Source organism: Ascaphus truei, chromosome 1 (assembly GCF_040206685.1).
Source record: "Ascaphus truei isolate aAscTru1 chromosome 1, aAscTru1.hap1, whole genome shotgun sequence".
NCBI lineage: Eukaryota > Metazoa > Chordata > Amphibia > Anura > Ascaphidae > Ascaphus > Ascaphus truei.
Window position 1 is genome coordinate 476188157 of NC_134483.1, and position 23839 is coordinate 476211995.

The 23839-nt window shown below is 44.1% G+C and overlaps 1 protein-coding gene across 10 annotated transcripts in view; it reads right to left on the reverse strand.

Moving 5' to 3' along the window:
• The window catches only part of LOC142464211 (NEDD4-binding protein 2-like), a 91303-nt gene that overhangs the window by 45520 nt on the left and 21944 nt on the right, over window positions 1-23839 (reverse strand). For 7 of the 10 annotated variants that reach the window (XR_012787621.1, XM_075567613.1, XM_075567581.1 and 4 more), the window contains 6 exons: window positions 21036-21160; window positions 14021-14109; window positions 10786-10862; window positions 7536-9646; window positions 6175-6260; window positions 265-310 (listed from right to left, as the gene is read on the reverse strand). Coding sequence is in view for 9 of the 10 variants with exons in the window: in XM_075567613.1 (XP_075423728.1) it covers window positions 265-310; window positions 6175-6260; window positions 7536-9646; window positions 10786-10862; window positions 14021-14109; window positions 21036-21160 (2534 nt within the window). In the remaining variant the exon portion in view is untranslated. Of the gene's footprint in view, window positions 1-214; window positions 311-6174; window positions 6261-7535; window positions 9647-10785; window positions 10863-14020; window positions 14110-21035; window positions 21161-23839 lie in introns of all 10 variants that reach the window. The other 3 variants (XM_075567623.1, XM_075567654.1, XM_075567646.1) reach the window with 2 other exon arrangements.

A 23839-nucleotide genomic window follows, 5' to 3' on the forward strand; every position in this document is an offset into this window, starting at 1 on the left:
AGCAGTAATAGTTATATTTAATGCATTTAATTATATAATAATTAGTTATATTTAATGCATTTTTTGTGTGACATTGGAACATTTTCCAGGTGAACATTTAAATAATGGTGATAAAAAAAATCCAAAAGCTAACAAATAGACCCTACTTGGTTTTCAGCGCTCTCTTCCATGCAAGCAGGAAAAAGGGAACAGAATAAAATGGACACATTGTTACCTTCAGTCTATGTATTGATTCTACTGGAAAATCAAGTAAAAAGTACATGCCTTCGAAAAGGAGCTGGTATGATAAACAAGAAGCATTATGTCTTTCCTGAAATACATGAAAAGTTACCTATGTTAGACAATTCATAGATAATATTTCTAACGGGATACAATTAAAGAAAAGTAAAGATATATTGAACACCATGAACTTTCTGTCCATAAACTCATTAGTTATATCAATCATGAAACAAAAATCTTCATGAAGCAGGAAATACTTACATTTATTGTTTAACCGTGGATGGTTTCACATTATGAGGCAGATTCATCAAGCGCCGACACAGGAGAGCGTACCTGATTGGGCGCTAACTCCCATTGACTTGAATGGGAGTTAACCCTGGATCAGCCCTACTAACCCATGCCGGCGCAAGTTGCAACAAAGCCATTTATGTCTGTGTAGCAGGGTACATGCAACTACATACGCGGGTTTCTTGACAAGGCTTATTTATTTAGCCTTAAAAGATATACAGCACACAAAAACAAAAATAGCTTTTCATCAGCAAACAAAAAGAAAACTGGCTTTTTCTTCAGCAGACAAAACAAAACAGTTTCTCTTTAGCAGACAGTGTAAAAATCAGGCAGCTACCCTTTTCTATGAAGGAGACAGACAGTTCATAATTCATGTACTTTGATAACAGACCTTGTTACAGTAATCTCTTCAGTAGCTTACTCCTCTCTCCTCAACAGCCAGCACCCATGTGTCTACAGCCTGGGGTTTTAACACACCTTGATTAGGCAGCTGGGATCCAACTAATTGTCCTGAGGTTCCCAGCTGAAGTTAACCTAGTCACTGCTGCACTGCAGACTAGATATAGGTTTTCCAGGCATATAGCTGGTGGCATTTATTTACCCTGTCACATTCCTCCCCTGTTAGTGTGTGGCTGGGGCTACGCACGGCTGAAGCCCGACCATCCACCCCTTCTCTAGAAAAGAAGTCAGCATTTGCGTTCTCTTTTCCTGGCCTGTGCTGAATCTCAAATGAGAAGGGTTGGAGGGCCATATACCACCTAGTCAATCTAGCATTGGAATCCTTCATACTATTTAACTACTTCAGTGGAGCATGATCCGTCACCAAAGTAAAATGGACTCCTGCCAGGTAATGCCTCAAAGTCTCGATTGCCCACTTTACTGCGAGGCACTCTTTCTCAATCACTGAGTAGTTTTTTTCCCTCGGGAACAATTTCCTACTCCGGAAAAGGATAGGGTGTTCAACTCCCTCAAACTGTTGTGACAATACTGCCCCTAGCCCTATCTCTGATGCATCTGTTTGCACTATAAAAGGGCTGTTGAAGTCCGAGCTTCTAAGGATGGGACCCTCTGATAGACACCTTTTTATGTCCTCAAAGGCTCTCTGACAATCCCTTGACCATACCACTTGTGTAGGGGCACACTTTTTTTGTGAGGTCCGTTAAAGGGGCTGCCACTTCCGAATAGTTGGGGATGAACCGCCAGTAGTACCCTGCTAAACCCAGCAGAGTGCGTACCTGCGTTTTTGTTTGGGGGGTCGGAACTTCTTTCAGGGCAACTACCTTGTTGGCTAGTGGCCTTACTTTTCCACCTCCCACTGCATACCCTAAGTATTTAGTTTCCGCCTTACCCAGGGCACATTTCTTAGGGTTGGCTGTGAGCCCTGCCTCTCTTAGAGATTTGAGGACCGCTTTCAGCCTATTTAGATGGGCCCGCCAGTGTTTACTATAAATGACAATGTCATCTAGGTAGGCTGCGGCATAATTCCTATGGGGCCTCAGTACCTTATACATGAGTCTCTGAAATGTGGCTGGGGCTCCATGCAGTCCAAATGGCATTGTCACAAACTGGTATAAACCCATGGGAATGGCAAAGGCTGTTTAGCATTTGGACTTTTCCTCTAAGGGTATTTGCCAGTATCCTTTTGTCAAGTCCAGTGTGGATATATATTCCGCGTTACCAAGGGCGTCAATTAATTCGTCCACCCTTGGCATCGGATATGCGTCAAACTTGGATACCGCATTGACCTTTCGGAGGTCCACACAAAATCTTATCTTCCCATCGGGTTTAAGGACCATAATTAGTGGACTACACCACTCACTGCATGATTCCTCAATCACTCCTAAGTGTAACATGTTCTCCCGGAGGCTGAGGACCCAAGTCCGTTTCCTCCTCCACCGGGTGGATGAATAGAGACCGCTGCATCTTCCAGGGTTTCAGCAAGTTCACATGGTAAATTTGTTTACCCTTCCTGGACCGTGGTTGAGCGATCTCGTAATCCACATCACCCGTACGGCGGAGTACTTCGAATGGGCCCTGCCATTTGGCCAGGAGTTTACTCTCGCAACTGGGTAACAATAACATCACCTGATCTGATGGGTGAAACACTCTCATGTGAGCATTCTGATTGTAATGTCTCTCCTGACTGTCCTGGGCTGATCTAAGATTCTCCCTGGCAAAATGGCCGACCACATCTAGGCGCTTCCTAAGGTCTAGTACATATTGCAGGGTATTCTTAGAAAGGGGCAGCTGTTCCTCCCAGGACTCCTTTAGGAGGTCTAGGATACCCCGGGGTTGGCGGCCATAGAGCAATTCAAATGGAAAGAATCCCATGGAGGCCTGGGGAACTTCCCGCACTGCAAACAGCAGAAAAGGGAGAAGTTCATCCCAGGCTCTCTTCTCTGAATCTACAAATTTCCTCAGCATCCCTTTTAGAGTTCGGTTAAATCTTTCCACCAATCCGTCAGTCTGTGGATGGTAGACCGATGTCCGAACAGACTTGACCTCTAGTAACTTTAAGACATCCTGCATCAGTTTAGCCATGAAATTTGTACCTTGGTCTGTCAACATAACCTGGGGAAGTCCAACTCGTGAGAACAGCTCCAACAACTTGTTGGCTACTTGCTTCGCCGTTGCTTTTCTCAGGGGGAATGCCTCAGGATATCTTGTTGCATAATCAACTATTACAAGGATAAACCTGTGTCCTTTCGCAGAAGGTTCTAGAGGTCCTACCAAGTCTACCCCAATCCTCTCAAAGGGAACTGACACCAAGGGTAGAGGAACCAAAGGGGCTGGTTTTTGTCCTTTTGGACTAGTTAGCTGGCACTCCGGACATGCCGCACATACCAGTAGCTTAGCAATATCACTATGCATCCCTGGCCAATAGAATCGGGATGAAATACGATCCAATGTTTTATCCCTGCCCAGGTGACCACCCCAAGGGACAGTATGGGCTAGAGTGAACACAGATTTAACAAACGCCTTGGGAACCAATATCTGTCTGGTGACCTCCCCTGTTTGTGTCTGCGTATTCACCCTATATAGGATATCATTTGATAGCTCAAAATGGGGGAACACTATAACCTCCTGTGCATCTACAATCTGCTCATCAATTTTCACCACCTTGTCATACTGTCTAGCAAGGACTGGGTCTTCCCTTTGCTTCTGGCGAAAGTCAGGGAGGTACAGGTCTGGTAAATCTCCAGGGCCCATATCCCCCTCCCTCTGGCCATCCCAGGCCATCACTTATGACCTCTGACTACTAGAATGGTCACCTTGAGACCCAGATTTCTGCAACCAGTCCTGTTTGTCCGAGCGTCTTTGCTTCCGAGTCTTTTGAACCCGGTGTCTACTGGGAAAAAGGTCTGCCGAGAAAGGGAACAGTTTGCCAGGGTTCTCCTGAGCCCTAGAAGGAGGCTCCTCGTGAAAGACTGGGGCCATTAGGTCCGAAAAGAAAGGCCAGTCCCGACCGAGCACAACAGGGGCAGGGAGCCAAGGAGCGACTCCTACTTCGAGGTAAGCCTCCTGATCTTTTACCTGTAGCCGTATTTTGGCCGTCGGATAGTGTTTTACATCGCCGTGTATACATTCTATGCTCCATGGGGAGTCAAAAGAACACACGTTAGGCGGTAACAGTTCCTGGAGGACAAGAGTTTTCCCAGAGCCCGAATCTACAAGGGCCTGGACGGTTTTCCCCCCAATCAGGGCTGGAAGTAGCCAGGGCTTGTAATTTTCCCCAGTAAAGGCCGAGGCAACGGTTCTGCTGAATGAACAATCCATCTGTGGACAGTTCACATACCGGTGGCCTTGTTCTCCGCAGACGGAACATGGAGAGGGTTCCCTCGCAGGAGGTGGCTGTGGATAGCGCTCCGCTGGACCGGTTACTGGAGACCAGGCATCTGGTGGGTCCTGTGGGCAACGTCCTCGGACGTTCCTCTCATTTTGCGACGAGCCGACATCCGGAAGGAGATGAGGGTCTCGGAGGGGACCAGCATTTGGACTCCGTCCTTGCTGGAACGACTGCTCCTTCCGTTGGACTTGATGGTTGCTTATGGACGGGCCGTAGGTTCCCCATTGATCCGACCTCCCTCTTTGGGCATCCGCAAGTGCCAGTGGAGTCAGGTCCAGGACACTCGCCTGCTGCTCAGCCCCAAGGAAGTTTTCCACGAGACGGACCGCCAATGCTAGGGTTTCAGCAGCGTGGCGTTTTACCCACGAGCGTGTGGAAGGGGGTATTATTTGTAGAAATTGTTCCAAAACCACCTGCTCCAGAATTGCCTCCTTAGTGCACTCCTCAGGTTGTATCCAGCGCGTACACAAGTCCAATAATCGCTGAGCGAGGACCCGAGGTCTCATCTTAGCGGTGTACTTCATGTTCCGGAACTGCTGCCGGTAGGTCTCTGGGGTCAGACCTAAGCGATCCAGTATGGCGGCTTTTACTTGTCGGTAGTCCATTGCCTGATCTGCTGGGAGACCCTGATATGAGGCCTGGGCTTCTCCTATGAGGAGCGGGGCCAAAGCAGTTGCCCAGAGATCTGTAGCCCAGCCCTGAGCTTCGGCAACTCTTTCAAATGTCAGTAAAAAAGCCTCTGAATCCTCATTCGGCGCCATTTTCCTCAGGAGTATCGGGGGTCTGTTTGCAAGTTCTGGACTGGCAGACCCTTGGAAATGGGTCAGCAGCTTGGCAATCCGCTCATCTTGTGCTGCCTGTAGTCTTTCATCTCTCTCTGCTTGCAGCCGGGCCTGCTCCTGCATTAACTGTCCCTGCTGTCAGGACTGCTCGCACAGAAACTCTTTCAACATTTCTTCCATTCTTGTGTGTGTGTGTGTGTGTGTGTGTGTGTGTGTGTGTGGCCCTTTAACTGCAGGAGCCTTTTGAAAAAATCCCACATTTGACACCATATGTTGCAGGGTACATCCAACTACATACGCGGGTTTCTTGACAAGGCTTATTTATTTAGCCTTACAAGATATACAGCACACAAAAACAAAAATAGCTTTTCATCAGCAAACAAAAAGAAAACTGGCTTTTTCTTCAGCAGACAAAACAAAACAGTTTCTCTTTAGCAGACAGTGTAAAAATCAGGCAGCTACCCTTTTCTAGGAGACAGACAGTTCATAATTCATGTACTTTGATAACAGACCTTCTTTCAGTAATCTCTTCAGTAGCTTACTCCTCTCTCCTCAACAGCCAGCACCCATGTGTCTACAGCCTGTGGTTTTAACACACCTTGATTAGGCAGCTGGGATCCAACTAATTGTCCTGAGGTTCCCAGCTGAAGTTAACCTAGTCACTGCTGCACTGCAGACTAGACATAGGTTTTCCAGGCATACAGCTGGTGGCTTTTATTTACCCTGTCACAGTCTGCTATTACAAGTCACACTTAAGGTAAGATTGAAATACAGGCAGATTTGTCTCATTCAGTACAGTTTCTCTTCTGTTGACTGACAGCAGTGCTATAAAGAAAATGGATACAGAACTGCTGAGGACGAGTGAGGAAGTACCTTTTTAGAGATCAACATCAACTCGAACATCAGCTAAAAAGAGTGAACGCATCTTGAAAAAAGGACGTATTTTCTGATATCGTGAGCGACTTGCACACAATGAAAGTTATATAAAGAGTTTAGGCTTTAAACATATATATAGTAAAATAAAAGAAGTCCACCAACCGTAATAGATTCTTTCCATCTCTTATGAATAGCTTTAGCCAGATTCAAATCTATGCGAACCACACAATCCTCAATAGTTAATGAACCTTTAAAAAAAAAAAAACATTATAAAGTAAAATGTGTGACATTGTATCAATTTTATTTCCCAATATGTAATGTAGTAATTTACTACAAAATAATGTTAAGCGTATTTTATACTTTCTGTTTCAATAAGAAAAATGTTTATTTGTTTAATGTGTTTATACTACGCATGTTTTGTCATTACAGGTGCAGTCCCAGTTAGCAGTATGAACTAGAACTTTGTCTTCGGAAAATGACGCTACGGGGTCACGTGACGACACGTTGCCATTGCCAATGTAAAGAGGGGGCGCTAGCAGGGAGGGCTGAGCATGCTTGGGGGCACAGCGGGGAACGTTTGTGCACCCCTTTTCTAGTGCAATGTTGTGGTCCTTGACTCCCAAACCGCAGATATCTCCTCCTTCCCGGTTCCAGGGATAATTGATTAGATAGAAAACAGACCTTTTTTGCTTATTACTGGAATTGATTATGTAAAGAAACACCTTTTCAATATTGTAACAGAGATTTTAGAATTCAATACATTGTATGTTTAGTGGTTTTGCAGACTTTGTAAAAGTCTAAAAATCAGAAAAGCACACTAACAATGCAACATACAATGAATATTTATTTTTGGGGATATGTCAAGAGATCAAACCTTATTGATATTTGTTTAAAAAAAATGTTTACCCATTAACAGATCTTCAAATTAAAACAGTGGTACAACTTCACAATGACGTAGGTGTTCAAAATAAAAATGAAAAGGCGCTGCACACTTTCAATGGAACTGGTTGCAGGTCTATTCAATGGAAACTAAAACTAATCTAAAACATGATAAATTATTGGATGTGTTGTAACTTCCCCAAGATTATATGGAAACAGTACAATTTCCTCCATGTGGTCCCTGCAATCATTTTCAGAATCCTTCGCTTACATAATTATTCAAAGATTTTGTTGTCAAATGAGCAGTTCTCATACACAGCAACAAGAAAGCCCACCGTTTTTATACAGAGAAGAATATTCACAAAACTACTAAATCAGATCAGTAATGTACAATTAATGAGGGCTTTAAATATTTGTTTACATATGGGTAGATTTATCAATGGCCAAATATGATTGACAACAGCCATTGAAAAAATAAATTAATCTTTAGGCATGTTAATTAAAAGTATTGGTACTCAATACTTCAGCCTACGAATAAAACCATCATATTGGCTTATCATGTAAACATGATTTAGGTTATAAGGTATTGCTCAGATATTGTAAGTAGAATATTGTAAAAATTGTTGGGGTAAAGCAATATCTACCTGGATCGATTCCAACCGGCCCAAACAATTCACTGAGCTGAAAGGCCAGTTCTGGAGGTAAAGACAATTCCAGATGTTCAAAACGCAAGGACTCCTTGGACAGTGACCCAGAGTTAGTTTGTTTTGCTTTGTCTTCTTCAGGATCAATGTTGTTTCCGTCTAAAGTTTCAACGAGTGGAATTTCATTGTAAATGTCCGGTTCTTGTTGGCCCTCTTTGGGGTCAGAGAGCTGCAGCTGCTGATCATGTACTTCCATGCAATTCGTGTTTTGTTCCACTAAGGCATTACTCGATGCTGCAGTAATAAAATCTGGTATCCTAAAAATTGTTTCCCTCTTTAACTCAGAACACGGAATCATATCTACGGACAGGGTTTCAACTGCTGTTTTTTTCTTCTTGGGGTCAAGACTATTTGTGTTTTTAGCCATACCAGATAGTTTATTTGTCTTAGTATTTTTCACATCAATGTTGGAGGAATCATTAACATTTCTTGATTCTTCTGTAACAAATGGTGATATAGTATGGACAACTGTGTGACTGTTGTCTAAATCTTCTGTTTCATCATCCCATGATATATCAGTATGCTCGCAAATCGGTAGAGAGCTGTCATAAAGATGTAATTTGCTAGTCTGGTCAGATGTTCCTAATTCATCTGAATTTGAACATCCTAACATTGCAGGTGTTGCTTCTCCACTTCCGTACAGTTTCTCTGGCTCGCAATCTTCATCGCTATGGAAATTCTCCCCGGAATCTAAAAGCAAGTTTGTTGCCCACACAATATCCTTGTTGCATCTTTCAAAAAGATCCTTCAACACATCAAAAGAAACAGACCTACAAAGCTTGGAGAGAATATTTAGACTATCCTCATCATCCAAACTAATTAGCTCATTTTCTTCCACAGAAGTGCTTTGATCATGCATAACTCTATATGGTATTTTGTCCTGAGATTCAGAAACCAAGTTTACATCCAATGATTTTGCCTTAAATCTATCAATTTTTCCTGTAAGAACTTTTATTGAATCAGAGATATCTATTTTTTTCTTCTCTATTCTCCACACTAACGCAAATTCTTGAGGCTCAGTTTGTGAACATTTGCTCGTCCCTACAATTGTTTGTCTTATTGTTTCTTGTGATTGACACGTAGACGATGATTGTTCTGTTTTGAGAGAGCTATTGGTGAATGTTAGAGCTAATTTGGACTGCCTGCAGTACCGTTTACTTTGCCTAGGCATTTTCACCATGGTTGTATCACAAGTTAGCGTTTCAACTTCCTTGTCATTTGATATTTCCATTTTTTGCATATCTGCAATTATCTCAGTAATTTCTTGTGGATCGCCAATGAGACCGTCAGAGATCTCATCTTCTCCATCTAGATCAATCATTTCTGACATATATGTTTCACTACATGGACCTGTAGTGTAAATATCAATTTCACACTCTGATTGTAAGGAAGCCGGATTATCCATATGGTTGTATTGTGCTTGAAACAAAACTTCATTGGCCACAGTGCCATTTTCGCTCTGCTTAGGACCACTGTCTGCTATCTTAATGATCTCACTAAGTTGTTGGCTAGAAGGTTCATTCATTTCACCATCTTTCATTAGGCTTGACCTGTTCTTCTTGACTCGTCTATTCCACTGAGCCATTTGACCCATGGTCTGTTCTACTGGCCAATCCACAACAAAGTTTAGCAATTCAGGCCTTTCACACAGAAGCAATGATGCACCATCTACATTTGAAATATCTTGTTCAATTACCGTTTCTTCTTCAAAAGACCCTTTAATGCTGAACAAAGAATTTTCATCATGAGCTTTCACATGGTCACTGTTATGTGTGTCCTCTCCAGATGGAATTAAGCTATTCTGCTCATCAGCAGCATCAAAATCGTTTTTTCTTTCATTTTTCGTCATTGATTCTTTTTGAACTTCAGGTAAGGTTTCCACACAACTTTTTGAAATGTTTGATGTACAGCCGCTCTGAGAAGTATTTGTAAAGCGGCTCTGAGAAGTACCTCCAGCAACAGTATCAAAGATACTTTCCTTTCCAGTTTTATCTGTAGAACAAAAACTAGGTTCTTCTCTTTCCAAAGTAGGTGGCATAATATTGTTCTTTCTGCAAATCCAACAATAGTAGAAAGCATTACTTGAATTCCATTTTATCAACCTTCTGAATAAGCTCTTAACTACTCATGTTCAAAACTAAATTCATTAAAAGGCGCAATCTACCTTTAACCTCCACTCCATTTCCAGGATTGCAACAGGGGGGTTACTCTTGAGCTGAACCACGCAATTTTCAACTCCAGGCACCTCCCAGTTATAAGATACTTACTGGTATCCCTTCCTATTAAAGGGGATTCAAATGACCGCCCAATAAGAAGTCACAACTGATGATGCTGCTGGTTCCTGGTGGTCAGAGATTTGGTAGCCAATTTGTTTCCCCTGGAGAGAGATTTAAACTAACTTCACCGGTATATATCTTGGAAACAAGAGGGTTACAAAACTGAAAAAGTAAACCTGTGCCCATTCTGTAAAAAAAAAAAAGACAACCCAACACACCGTGAACATACAGAATCTTAGAAAACAGAATTTACAATGTAAAGTTTGTCTATGCAATTTTAGACAGTAATGCTAGTAATGTGAACTTGCCCATCTCCTTCACCTAGTCTTGTGATTCGACCAAGATCAGCCTTTTCATATCGGATTGGCCTTGATAAATTTAAGATGGCATTCACAGTACTACAAGACTCATAATTTTCCAGCATTTTTATGATTTTCTTTTTTATTACACTATGAACGTTTCTCCTGAAGATTTCATAAAAACATACCATTAGATATAAACTGTACAGTATGTTTTAAAGATCACCTGAATGGAGCATCACTTTGAGATGGTCCGCAGTGCCCCAAACCTCTGGGGACCGTCCTGTTCCGATAGTGGGAGTGTCTTCGACACAATACTGCTGCCATAAGCCTGCCCTGCTCAGACAGCCAATACAAAGCTGTAATGTCATCAGAAGATGATGTTGCGATTTTCTATTGGTGGCCTCACTTCCATATTTGTAGATTTTTTTGTGCGTCAAGCACCAGCACAAAAAATTACAAATCTCAGGAACTGGGTAATCCCCGAAGGTTGGGAGACCACAGATTAGTTTCAGGGAGCCCCCTGGTTTTGGTACATTTATATATATAAATAAATGTTAAAAATGAAACAGGTCATAACAGATATATGTTTTTGTTTTTTTCAATTACTTTTACCTTTCAAGTTCCTTTGTTTTAAACTTCCACCATGGGTCAGGTTCACGAAACGTAGCTTTGTATTCGTTCTTTATAGCCTAGTTGTAAAAACCACAAATAGCATTATTATTAAATATTAATATACCATCCCTTTCTCATACTCCTTTAACATTCATTCCAAATCTTTTTATCTGAGGTTGTTGACTCATTCTCTGTGTCAACTATTGGAAACAGTTACTAGTTGGTCCTCTTGCATCACAGCTCTTTCACTTAAAGTGTATTCAAAACTCTATTGCTTGAATCATATCACTGATTTGTTTCTGCTTCTTTCCCAGTATCCTTTTATTATAACCTGACATTAGAAAATGTAACCAATTACAAAATTCTCCTTTTCTCTTGCAAAGGCCCAAACACTTGTGGCCCTCACTGGATTGTAGCTCTCATCTCTAGCGATGTCCCTGTTGCACTCAGGATATTCTCAGAACCATGCATCTTTAGACATTCACTTTTAACATCTGTGATTATTTGTTCACTTTTATCCTCCATTACCTGTGAAGTCTCTCCTCCTGCATCTTACTATGCCCTCCCTACTGCTTTTTCTGTTGACTGTTTTCTCACTCCTTTGTGAATGTCTCTGTTCTCTCCAACATCCCCACTCCCCACTGCACCATTATTTATACACCTCTCTCCCAACAACTTCGATACCCCGCAACAGAAAACACAGACACAAATCCTCTATTCACACCCTCTATCTACTCCTTCCCGCTGCTGGGGAACTCCCCATAGCCTGAAGTCAGACATACACACCTGATCTGACTCATGCCTCCCTGCCATCTCTTCCCCTGTAAATGGTGTTAACCTTTTCATTTAATACTGACCAGACTTAAATCTCACCCCACAAATTAAGTATCACAATAGCCTGCACTCATGGCTATTGTCCCACACTCAGTCACTCCTACCACACATTGTGACCAAGCACTGCCATCTACAGCACTTACTCCCTCACCTACTGTCTCTGTAAATTTCCCATTAAACCTCTTAGATTGTAAGCTCTTCGGGGCAGGGATTTCCTTTCCGATTATCTGATTTTGCTGCACTTATTGTATAATTAGAATTCCATGTACTGTATTCTTTATGAAGCGCTGAGTACACTTTTGGCGCTATATAAATAAAGACATACAATACAGTCTTTACTGTCGTCTACAGCTTTTCCCCACAATCTGCTTCTTATGTCTGAAACTTTAATCCCCACATCTGATCTTTATGACCTAACTAAAACCTCACTTGGCTCAAATAAAAAAAAACACAGCAGTTTAGAAGCTATGTAGCCTGATCTAGGAACAATAACTAGGATGTAAAATCCAATATACTTTCATGTACTCCTGCGGTCTTTCATCAGAACACAAATTATAAACACGTTCAAAGGGTTCCCCCATATACTATAGTATGTTATGTACTATTTCAGTGAAGTACTGCTTACACGGTTGGTACAATAGAAATAAAATGCATGAATACTGTACATGTGTATTCTGTCTTGGGTTTTTGGAATTAACCACCCCCAAAAAAAACACATTTAATTGACCCTACGTATACTACAATATGGAAAATAGCTGAAGCGCTCAAATGCAGGTATATCTCAAAATGAAAATAAGCAAGACCACTGTACCAGGGTACTAACAATTGATATAGTACCTATTGTGTCATATAATGGGTACTATCCTCCTGAAGACAGGTGGTGTGTGGTGCAACCCACTCACCATCAGTCTCATTGGCAGGTTCCCCTGAAAAATATACAAGTACTCACATCCTGGTAGGGCAGGCAGGCAGGCTGTGCAGCTACTCAATGCAATACAGGGAAAAGGGAGACCAAAAAGCGCACCAGCACAAACGGAGCAGGAAGAACCCAGGACAAAAAAATGATTAAAAGGGCACTTTAATGTGACAAAAGACCCATCCAATGCATTTCGAACGTCGCAGCGTTCTTTTTCAAGGATCCTTGAAAAAGAACGCTGCGACGTTCGAAATGCATTGGATGGGTCTTTTGCCACATTAAAGTGCCCTTTTAATCATTTTTTTGTCTTGGGTTCTTCCTGCTCCGTTTGTGCTGGTGCGCTTTTTGGTCTCCCTTTTCCCTACGTATACTAGAATATGTACCCCGCTGCAGCTAGAATAGGTATCAGTGGTGGCGGTGCTCCTCTGGGTAGATTATATATGAACACTAAACAAGAGAAAGAAACCCAGTATGGGCACTCAACCACCTAACTGGATGATTAGTGAGTAGATTAATAAACTTTATTTACAAAAACGAATCATAAAATAATGGGTGTTAAAATCGAGCAGAGGTGATCCTAAGTGGAGTACTAGGGTAGGTACTCGGATCAATAAGTATATGGAGTGGACCCAGAAACAAAATGTACATGGGTCTATCCAAATGGTAAGGTACATAGGAACCTTCAATAAGGGAACACGGGGTATAGTATACTATACAACATAGATGGCCTTATATAATATAGGCAATGATCAGCAACAGTGAATGTAATAATAGGAACCCATAGGATTCCTGTAGAAGACTCTTAATTGACCCTCTAAGAATGTAGCATACTGTATAAAATTAATGCTTCATGGCAGGCTTGGAAAGAGTCAGTGTGATGGGAATACATTAGGAAAGGAAAGGTTGGGGACAGGGTTGCCATGCATCACCAGAAACGCTCTCTAACCATGCATCGTAAACGGGAGAAGAGACGAGGAGAGTTTGAGCACGTTTCTCAAAACATCCTTCTGCTACAACTAATATGGTTCACAACTGAAGGATTGAAAAATTAGTAAATGAACAATAATGGCTTCAGATCTGTTTACTCATCAAAAGGCAGTTTGTAATATCATGTGTATTGAAATCAAAAGCAACTGACGGAAAAACTAAATGAGATTGGAAAAGCAAAATAATAACCAACTCTTCTTGTGAATTATAATCGAGACCTTTAACCTGGCCCCACTGCCTTTATCAATATTTCAGATCAACCTTTTTTCCCCACGTTCTTCAGAAATAATATTCTACATAATGTGTCAAAACGTCAAAAAGGTATTTTATGGTCTCAAAACCTCACATGCAGCCATTATTATCAAGAAGTTTCATTATAGTGAAGTAACAGGCAAGTACATCTGCACAGTTCTCCATTACAATTACATTTGCAAGAACTCCTCTTAAACAATCATCTACTGGTTTGCACAATGTTTGCTCAGAAAAAAGGAAACTGACCATATCCCCATATGGCTTCATTTTCCTTCCTTGCACGTTGGTATTATCTATTATGATAGGTGAAATACTCTTCTCAAAAGCGTCCTTGGCTGAAAGACATCGAAATGCAGAAGTTGCCAATTACTTTTTTCCTGTTATCTTAATTATACTTGTTACACTATAAACTACTCAGTTACCTGCACATTTTCACGCAAACTGGTGGCTTCATTGTGTGACAAATAATAATTCCCTAACTGAACTCTGTGAATGTATAACTAGATTGGCAGTTACCATTTTGTATTAAGCCTAATCCATTCATTCTGTTTCAAATATTTTGTGTACAACTACATTTGGTATAGGACACCAATATCCCCAGGGCGCACTGTAGGTTTATTTTTCAATAATACAAATGCTGAATCATGCATCAAAATTACAATTTGCAAAGAGCTACTTAACAGAAAAAAAATCATCAAATAGATCAAGATTGAACAAAAAAAATCTGTCCTTTTACAAATAAATAAAAGTCCTAATAGTATAAAGAATTAAACTTCCAGGAAAAACAGCATTTACAGTAGCATACCACGGGCTAGAGCTAAAAAGAGTACAGTATTAGGTACTTTCTTTAGAACTCCGAAAATCCATGTGTTGAAAATGGACTGTGACATACAATACTTTTGTCTGAAAAAAGGTATTTGTTTTATCAATTTACGTATCAAAAGCAAAAGTCAAGCACACTAATAAAAAGTATGAAGTCCAAAGGTCAAGTCAGTCATTTGCAGCATCCAACGATTCGGTGGATACAAGCACCTTCATACCTTTTTACCTAATTTTTTTTTGTGTGCTTGACTTTTGTTTTTAGTGCATTTACCAATCTTGACCAGGATATTTTCAGTCTTGGCACCCTGTTTAGTTTTTGTTTTTAATCTATTAGACCCTGGTGCCGGATTCTTTTTTTTTTCCAATTTATAATCAACCACAGAATACTATACATGTGCGCATCATAATATTGAAAGCCACAATGAGAATCTTTTATTGCATTTGCAATACAATAAAATCCCTTTATCATATCACCTGGACTAACATGTCCGAAGGTATATGCTAGGTGTCTCCAAGATGTTTGGTTTCCCAAGAGTCTAACTACATAAATCATTATAGAGGCTAGTGAAGGTTTCTTACATAAATAAAAAATAATAATACTGTAATGAATCCACAAGTTGTGGCAATTATGGTGAAATCTAAAGCATTTTGTTCAATTTTTTTGGTTGGGAATATATAAAGGCAGAGTAATTGAAAAAGAGTAAACTCCTCCAGCATTTAGAGGGTTTTTTTTCACGATCAACAATTGCAGTAAGACAAAAAAATGAAGGTTTTACAAAAAATTGTTGAGAAAAAAAAATTGCAGAAAGTACAAAAAGTGACCATGTCAAGGTCTAAAGTTGGATTCTACAATTAGTATCTACTTTTATTTGCGTAAGTAGAAATAGTCCAGAGAGGAAAATGGTGCTCATAGAGTATACAAAACATTAAAATGTCTCCATCTTACTGACTTGAGGTGCACCATGCCGTCTCTCCATTTTTGCTTTTATTTGCGTAAGACGCCTACAAAACACTTACAGTATGTATACACTGCACACCAGAATATAGCACTGTAACATTACTGACTGCAACCAGGATACGGACCCGCAGGACAGAGGTAGGAAGTGATACACCGACCCTGGCCTGGGATCAGAGGCCTTGGATGCAGGGGTTGTCAAGTCCAGTTCAGGGTCAAGGCAGGCGGCAGTCAGGGGTAGTCAGGTTCAAGTATGAATCCAAACACCAGCAAGACAAAAAGGATCAAAGGCAGAGCAAGGCACAGAGTACTTTGCATGAGCAAAGACAGGGAGCAACTGCCTGCTATTTAAAGACCAGGAGCAGCCATCTTAGGTGGAGCATGATATGACCTGGTCCGTCGGACATCTTACAAATAGGCAGATCCCTTATAGCACCCCCACCCCCTTCAGGGTCAAACTCCAGGGTGACCAGGCCCTGATTTATCCAGACTTTGAAGATGGGGGGGGGGTCTGGCTGTATTTGGGCAAGGTGGGCAAGTACTTGGCGAAGGTTGGGGTATTCTCCGGGGAAACGGGGCTGTAGCAGGGGCTGGTTGGTATGTATTTGGGACTGGTCAGGGAATAACTGGGCGAGCTTGGACTGTAACTGGGCGAGCTTGGGGTGTAGTTTGGAGACTGTGGGGTGTCCAGAGGGCAAGTAACTCGGGCTAGTGGGAGAGTTGGAGTGTGACGTCGGGGAGTAGCTAGGGGAGGTTGAAGAGTAACTGGGACTGGTCGGGTTGTAATTGGGATTGGTGGGGCTGTAGCTGGGGGAAGTCAGGAAGTAACTGGGACTGGTTGGGCTGTAACTGGGACTGGTGGGACTGGGCGAGGTCGGGGATTAACTGGGGAAGGTGGGAGAGGTGGAGGTGGGAGAGTTGGTGGGTAACTTGGTCTGGGCTTTCTGAATGCGTTGGAGCATGGTAATGGTGGACACGATCTTAGATTGAGGAAAGATGGAACCCTTGTCCATAGAGTCTGTGGACAACTGGCAGTATAGGGCATCAGCCTTCACATTCTTGGATCCTGGGAGATAGGAGATCCCCACAAGATTACAGGGTGGAAGGCATTTCCCATAGCAGGCAGACCCCCAAGGTACAGTCAATCCGAGGGTTATGAATACATAGCCAAGGAAGCCCGAGAATGATATCGATGGTTGTAGAATGGATAACATCCATCTGAAGAACCTCGTGGTGTAAACCACTGACCGTGATTTTGAGCTCAGCTGTCTCCTGTGAAGTGACCTCAGATCCCAACGGTCTACCATCAATAGAGGAGATACCCAAGGGTATGTCTTTTCTCTGGAGAGGGTTAGTGAATCGCTGAGCAAAGGCGTTATCCACAAACATACCGGTGGCTCCAGAATACATAAAGGCCTTCATAGTAAACGAATTATCCTGCCAAGATAAACAGATGGGGATACTCAGGCAACTGGGAGATGGCGCATATGCCCAGAGACAACTCCCCTTTTTGCGCTGGGCACTGGCAGTCTCCTGATTTATTAGGACAGGCCCGTACCATATGGCCTTTCTCGCCACAGTAGAGGCACAATCCCATGGAGAGATGGCACTGCTTCTCCCATTCAGTAAGACGCATATTGCCCAACTGCATGGGCTCTGCCAGTTCTTCAGAAGCTTCATAGGGAGGAACCTCAAGAGGTGGGAACAACGGGACAGACCGGAACTTGCGATAACGGCCCTGCTCCTGATGTTTCTCCCTCATCTGAAGATCAAGAGAAATGCAAAGGGCGATCAGGCCTTCTGGATCAGCGGGAAGGTCCCTGTAAGTTTATTCATCCTTCAGTCTCTCCTCAATGCCCTGATGGAAAGCAGAGTTCAAAGCCCCCTCGTTCCAATCAATCTCCGCTGCCACGGTCCTAAACTCAATTGCATATTGTCCCATGGTGGGGGAGCCTTGTTTAATCTGCAGGAATGCAGATTCGGCAGAAGACACACGACCGGGAGAATCAAAGATCGTCCGGAAGGTCTGCATGAAGGCGATAGAGTCATCCAACAGGGGGAAGTCTTTATCATATAGGGGGGATGCCCAGGCTAACGCTTCATCCGTGAGGAGGGAGAAGAGTATGCTACCCGAAAGAGTTGGGTAGTGAAGGATGATGGTTGCGTGTCAAACTGCATTTGGCACTTTTTCAGGAATCCTCTGCAAGCCGAGGGAAGACCTCCATAGCGGACAGGAGTACGGATCCTGGGGTTCCTTTAAGACCACAGGTACAGGTGCGACTTCACCACCTGAAGGCTTGGATGGGGACGGAGCTGCCCTTGGGGTACCGAGGTGACTGCACAGGGTTTGCAGCATAGAGGAGATTAAGTCCAGTCTTTGATCCACCGTATCCAGGCACGTGGAATGGGCTCCCAGGAGCTGGCCCTGATGGGTCACGGCGTTCACTACCTCTGTGGGTTCCATTGCGTAGCTCGTGCAACATTTCTGATTGCAACCAGGATACAGACCCGCAGGGCAGAGGTAGAAAGTGATACACCAACCTTGGCCTGGGGTCAGAGGCCTGGGATGCAGGGGTAGTAAGGTCCAGTTACGGAGTCAAGGCAGGTGGCAGGCAAGGGTAGTCAGGTCCAGTTCCGGGGTGATGGTAGGTGGCAGGCAGGAGTAGTCATGTTCAAGCAGGAATCCAAACAACACAAACAGGATCAAAGGCTGAGCAAGGCACAGAGTATTTTGCACAAGCAAAGACAGGGGGCAACTGCCTGGTATTTCAAGGCCAGGAGCAGCTGGTTGGCAATAGAGGACCAGAGAGAGGCCATTTTGGCAAGTAGACAGATCCCTTATACTGTAGGAACCAATTTATTTCATTTAACAATAGTGAAAACAACTGTATATAAAGTTAAATTGAGACCTGTATTACTAAAACAGAGACTTGGTAAAACTGATAAATTGAGGGAATCAATTTAAATGGTTTATAAAAGTTTGCGGCTTCAAATGCTATTAGGTTTCCACATACAGTACAAACCTAAAAATAATTGTTAAGCTACTGTTATAATTTGATGCCCTGTGGGGGATAGAGAATCTGCCACAAAATATCCAGATAATCGGGGGAAAGAGAGGGAGTAGAGCAGGCCTGCACAACTCGTAAAGTTAGAAGGGCTGAACTGCTCCAAGGAAAAAAAAATTGGGCCGCACGGGTAAAATCATCATCATCACCATCACCATCATCATCTCTCCTCCAGCACCTCATCATCATCATCATCCTCATATCTCCCCCAGCACCCCTCATCATCATCCTCATATCTCCCCCAGCATCCTTCATCATCATTCTCAATTCTCCCCCAGAACCCCTCACTATCAACCTTTGCGATACTCCCCATCTATCTCTCATACCCCCATCTCTCCCACTCACCCACACACATAATACTCCCCCTCCACATCAAACACACAATACCCCCCTGCACAGCACACACATCACACACTCCCTGCACCTCACATCCCTCTCCCCCCTTGCAACTCACATCACTCTCCCCCCTTGCACCTCACATCACTCTCCCCCTTGCACCTCACATCACTCTCCCCCCTTGCACCTCACATCACTCTCCCCCCTTGCACCTCACATCACTCTCCCCCCTTGCACCTCACATCACTCTCCCCCCTTGCACCTCACATCACTCTCCCCCCTTGCACCTCACATCACTCTCCCCCCTTGCACCTCAAATCACCCCCCATACACCTCCAATGACCCCCCCTGCACCTCCAATCACCCCCCTTGCACCTCAAATCACCCCCCATACACCTCCAATGACCCCCCCTGCACCTCAAATCACCCCCCATACACCTCCAATGACCCCCCCTGCACCTCAAATCACCCCCTTGCACCTCCAATCACCCCTCTTGCACCTCCAATCACCCCCCATGTACCTCCAATCACCCCCTTGCACCTCAAATCACACCCCATGCACCTCAAATCACCCCCCCTTGCACCTCCAATGACCCCCCCTTCACCTCCCATCACCCATCACCCTCCCCCCTGCACCTCACATCACCCATCACCCACTCCCCCCCTGCACCACCCATCACCCTCTCCCCCCCTGCACCTCACATCACCCATCACCCTCTCCCCCCTGCACCTCACATCACCCATTACCCTCACCCCCCCCCCTGCACCTCACATCACCCACAGGGCCGCGAACAGAAATCATGGGGCCTGGGACAAATGAAAGGAGCAGCCCCCCCCCCCGAACCCATAGCGCACACCTACCACGAAAAAATATCTTTTAGCGCGCAACTTTTACTTAACTGTTTTCTTATTGTGATACAGAAAAAAACATTACATCTCCCCCTCCTCATACCTGCCCCTCCCCTCCTCATACCTCCCCCCCTCCCTCCTCCCACCCTTTCCCTCCTCCCACCCTCTCCCTCCAACCCCCTCTCCCTTCTTCCCCCTCTCTCTCCCTTCTGCCCCCCCTCTCTCCCTTCTCCCCCTCCCTTCTGCCCCCCCTCTCTCCCCCCTCTCTCTCCCTTCTGCCCCCCCTCTCCCTCCCTTCTGCCCCCCCTCTCTCTCTTCTGCCCCCTCTCTCTCCCTTCTCCCCCCTCTCTCTCCCTTCTCCCCCTTCTGCCTCCTCTCTCCCTTCTGCCTCCTCTCACTACCCCCTCTCCCTCTCCCCCCACCCCTTCTCCCCCCTCTCTCTCCCTTCTGCCTCCTCTCTCTCCCCCCTCCCCTTCTCCCCCCTCTCCCCCCACCCCTTCTCCCCCCTCTCTCTCCCTTCTGCCTCCTCTCTCTCCCCCCTCCCCTTCTCCCCCCTCTCCCCCCACCCCTTCTCCCCCCTCTCCCCCCACCCCTTCTCCCCCCTCTCCCCCCACCCCTTCTCCCCCACCACACCACTCCGTTTGCCCCCCCCCCACCAGCAGCCCGTTTTTCAGCCCCACCCCTGCACCAGCCCGTTTTTCAATCCCACCCCCCCACCAGCCCGTTTTTCACCCCACCCCCCCACCAGCCGTTTTTCACCCCTGCACCAGCCCGTCTTTCATCCCCACCCCTGCACCAGCCAGTCACACCGGTACTAAGCCACGCCCCCGGCATGCTCTGACCTCCAACCCGCCCCCCGGCATCCTGCTATTGAAAAAAAAAATACTCATGGCTGCCGCATCCTCCTCATGCTGCTGCTGCTTCCGCGCACTGCAAAACCCGGGGCGGAGAGGGAGGTGGGGGGATGAATCGCTGCCATTTTTTTAAACTTTTTTTTAAAAATGTATTTATTTAATTAACTGGCACCAGGCCGGAGTCATCGCAAGCCGCACAGAGAGGCCAGACGGGCCGCATGCGGCCCGCGGGCCGTATGTTGTGCAGGCCTGGAGTAGAGTAACATTTATAAAATTTGACATTTAATAAACATGTATGGACTCTATCAGGCAAAAGTAAGAGACCATTACAGCAGCTTAATTATGTTTCATAAAAGCATTAACCATTTTTTTTGTCTTACCTTGTTTATGAGCCCACTGATGTGCTTCCACTATGCAATTGGCATCATATAAGTACTGGCCATTCTTATAAAAATAGTCATCAGTACTTAGAGTAAGTCCTGCTGGGTTCTGCTGCAACAAATACCTGAAACATTTGAAAAAAATTATATATTGAAAAATATTCATGGTAACAAAATTCCTTGTATACTGTAGAAAGTGATCAATTTCCAAAGTACCTGAAAAAGGACTTAATTTTTTTAACTTTAGCATATTGATAACTGCTGAAAAGTTTGAGCAGGCACTATTTTCAGCTCCGGGGACACTCTGGTTCCCGACATACCGACTGACAAAAGTTACTGGTGTAACGGTGTTTCCCCCACCCAATCGCAGAAAGGGGCCATTACAGGGTGTATGGTGCATATACCTGCTAGCAACAGGAGGGCTGAGTCGTCCACCGATGGTAGTGGGGACACAGGAACAGGCTTCTGGGGTTCATACCCCACATATTTACTTAGCAGTGCAGCGCCTCCATCTGCTGTGGACTCCAGGAACTGAAGGTGATCTTCCACGGTAGAACTATTACCTCTCCCCTGTAAGGTCACGCACCATGCCGGAGGTATAATGCAAACAGGAACAGTTTATTACTACTCTCTACAGTAACAGTTACTCAGCAGTCTTCTGCCAGATACAGTCTGTTAGTATTCACTGGATGGTGGTCCCTGTACCGCCACTAAAGGCCAACGGCACCCGCAGCCGTCCTAGCTCTTTCCCTTATCCCTAGTAGAGGCATGGTCCAGACTCACTCTCCCCCACAGAGAAGGAACAACATTAACTTTTGGTCGGTCCTCCCCTTAAGTACAGCCAGAAGGCGGGCACCCCGTTGTCCCAGCTACAACAGGATGTACCACCCTCTGCTGTCACTCAAGTGCAGTACCAAAGGTAAGGGGAAAACCCCATACCAACTACTGGCAACCTGATAATACCAGGGTTTACTGCCATCCCATTGGGTAGAATAGGAGCCAAGGGGTACCCCGCTACACTCTCCCTCTGATGGATTCCCAATGACCCCGCTTGGGTCCTAAATTTTCGGGTACCATCGTCTGATGAAACCTGAACAAAACAATATAACATTTCACATGATCATCACATCAGTATGCATTATATACACTTCAATTAATACAATTCTCTGTGAAAAACAGCACATATCAGGTATTTGCATAAACACATACAAAATGGCTGTAATATTAACATAGGTTCCTCCAACATGGAGAACCTTCTCATCAGTGCTCAGGATCAGGCTTTCTCACTAATGCTCCTGACTCAGTGACTGTGATGGAGAACACCCTCTTAGGATTTCATTCTGAGATGTACTCCACCCTATCCATATACACTGACCGCCCTACCTTCCAAACTTGCACTAGGTACGCTATCCTCTCATGTATGTTTTAAATGGTACTTCAGATGTTCTCCAGCATGTAAGCTTTTACAGCTTCCACTAACCATTGATCCCGGTTGGCGTCAATTTCCCGCATTGATGGCTCAGGGATATATGGATACTCTAACCCATGTGAGCTCCGGTACTTTTGTAATATATGCCGCTCAGCGCGGCTAATCGTAGTGAGCTGGCAACCTTCAGCTTTACCTGGCAATACCCAGTACAATGGATCTTGAACCGGAGGTACATAATTTGCAGCAACATAACCCGTAGGCTGTATATGACCTGCTATAATGTCTGCTTCTATTCTCATCATCTCTCGCATTTTACCCTTCTGCCTCTTACATTTGACTGTGGACTGGCGCACAAAGTGGGCAGACCCCGATTATAAGGAGCCTGTGTACTTTTCAACTTAACTTTATTATAAAAAAATGTTTAAAAAAACCTTGGCCTTCTAATCGGACAAGTAATCAGAGTATTTATTTTCAGCATATCATGAAAAATCTCAGTATGTGCTGTTGTATATGTAGTTGTAAGGATTTCTTTTGCACCCGCAGTTTAGAAAAGCTCCATTATACCAAAACCTCACAATCTACAAAGTCAATGAAATGTGCTGATAGTTCTGCGGACAGAATATTTTCTCTAGACGTGTTGACTCATCTTGTTTGGAAACTCTTCTCAGACAGATATACACTAGAAGCATTCTCCCCCATTTCACGTACAGGAAAACACATTCAAATCAAAGTAAAATGTTAACCAAAGCAAGTTTACAGCTACGGATTTCAAGGATAAGACTGACAATATCTTAACAGAGAGACAATAGGAAAAAACCTGGCGCTTACCTTAAGCTTAATATATGAGGTGTGCTTACAATGTGGCAGTAAGTTAGACCACGGCTCTATGACAGATGCTTTGAGCCAGCATGGAGTTCCCCTCTGCTGCAACCCCAGGGAAGGGTTAATCCGGAACCCTTTTAAAGATATAGAGACATACAAGCAATGGGGGAGCGTGGGATTAGAAAAACATTTGACAATAAAAAACAATAAAATACAATAAAATTAATGTGGTTACAACAATATTGCTGGGGGTTGGTGAAAATATTAAATACACTTACACGGCCATGTGCAAGCGGACACGGTAATGTGGTTTCTTTAAGCAATTCCAGTCACTCCCAACAACAGGTAATGGTGGTTTAGAGGGTTTTGAAATAAATATATAAATATATCTGTACTCACACGGCCATGTGTGAGTCCTTGCAGGAAATTGGTAACTTTGGGGTTAAATTAACCCATCTGCATCTCCCCCCAGTGTAGACTCTTCTTTGTTTGCAACCAACGTGGGATTCTAACTCCAGTCTTGGGCATCAGATGGGGACTCTCCCCAGTGGTG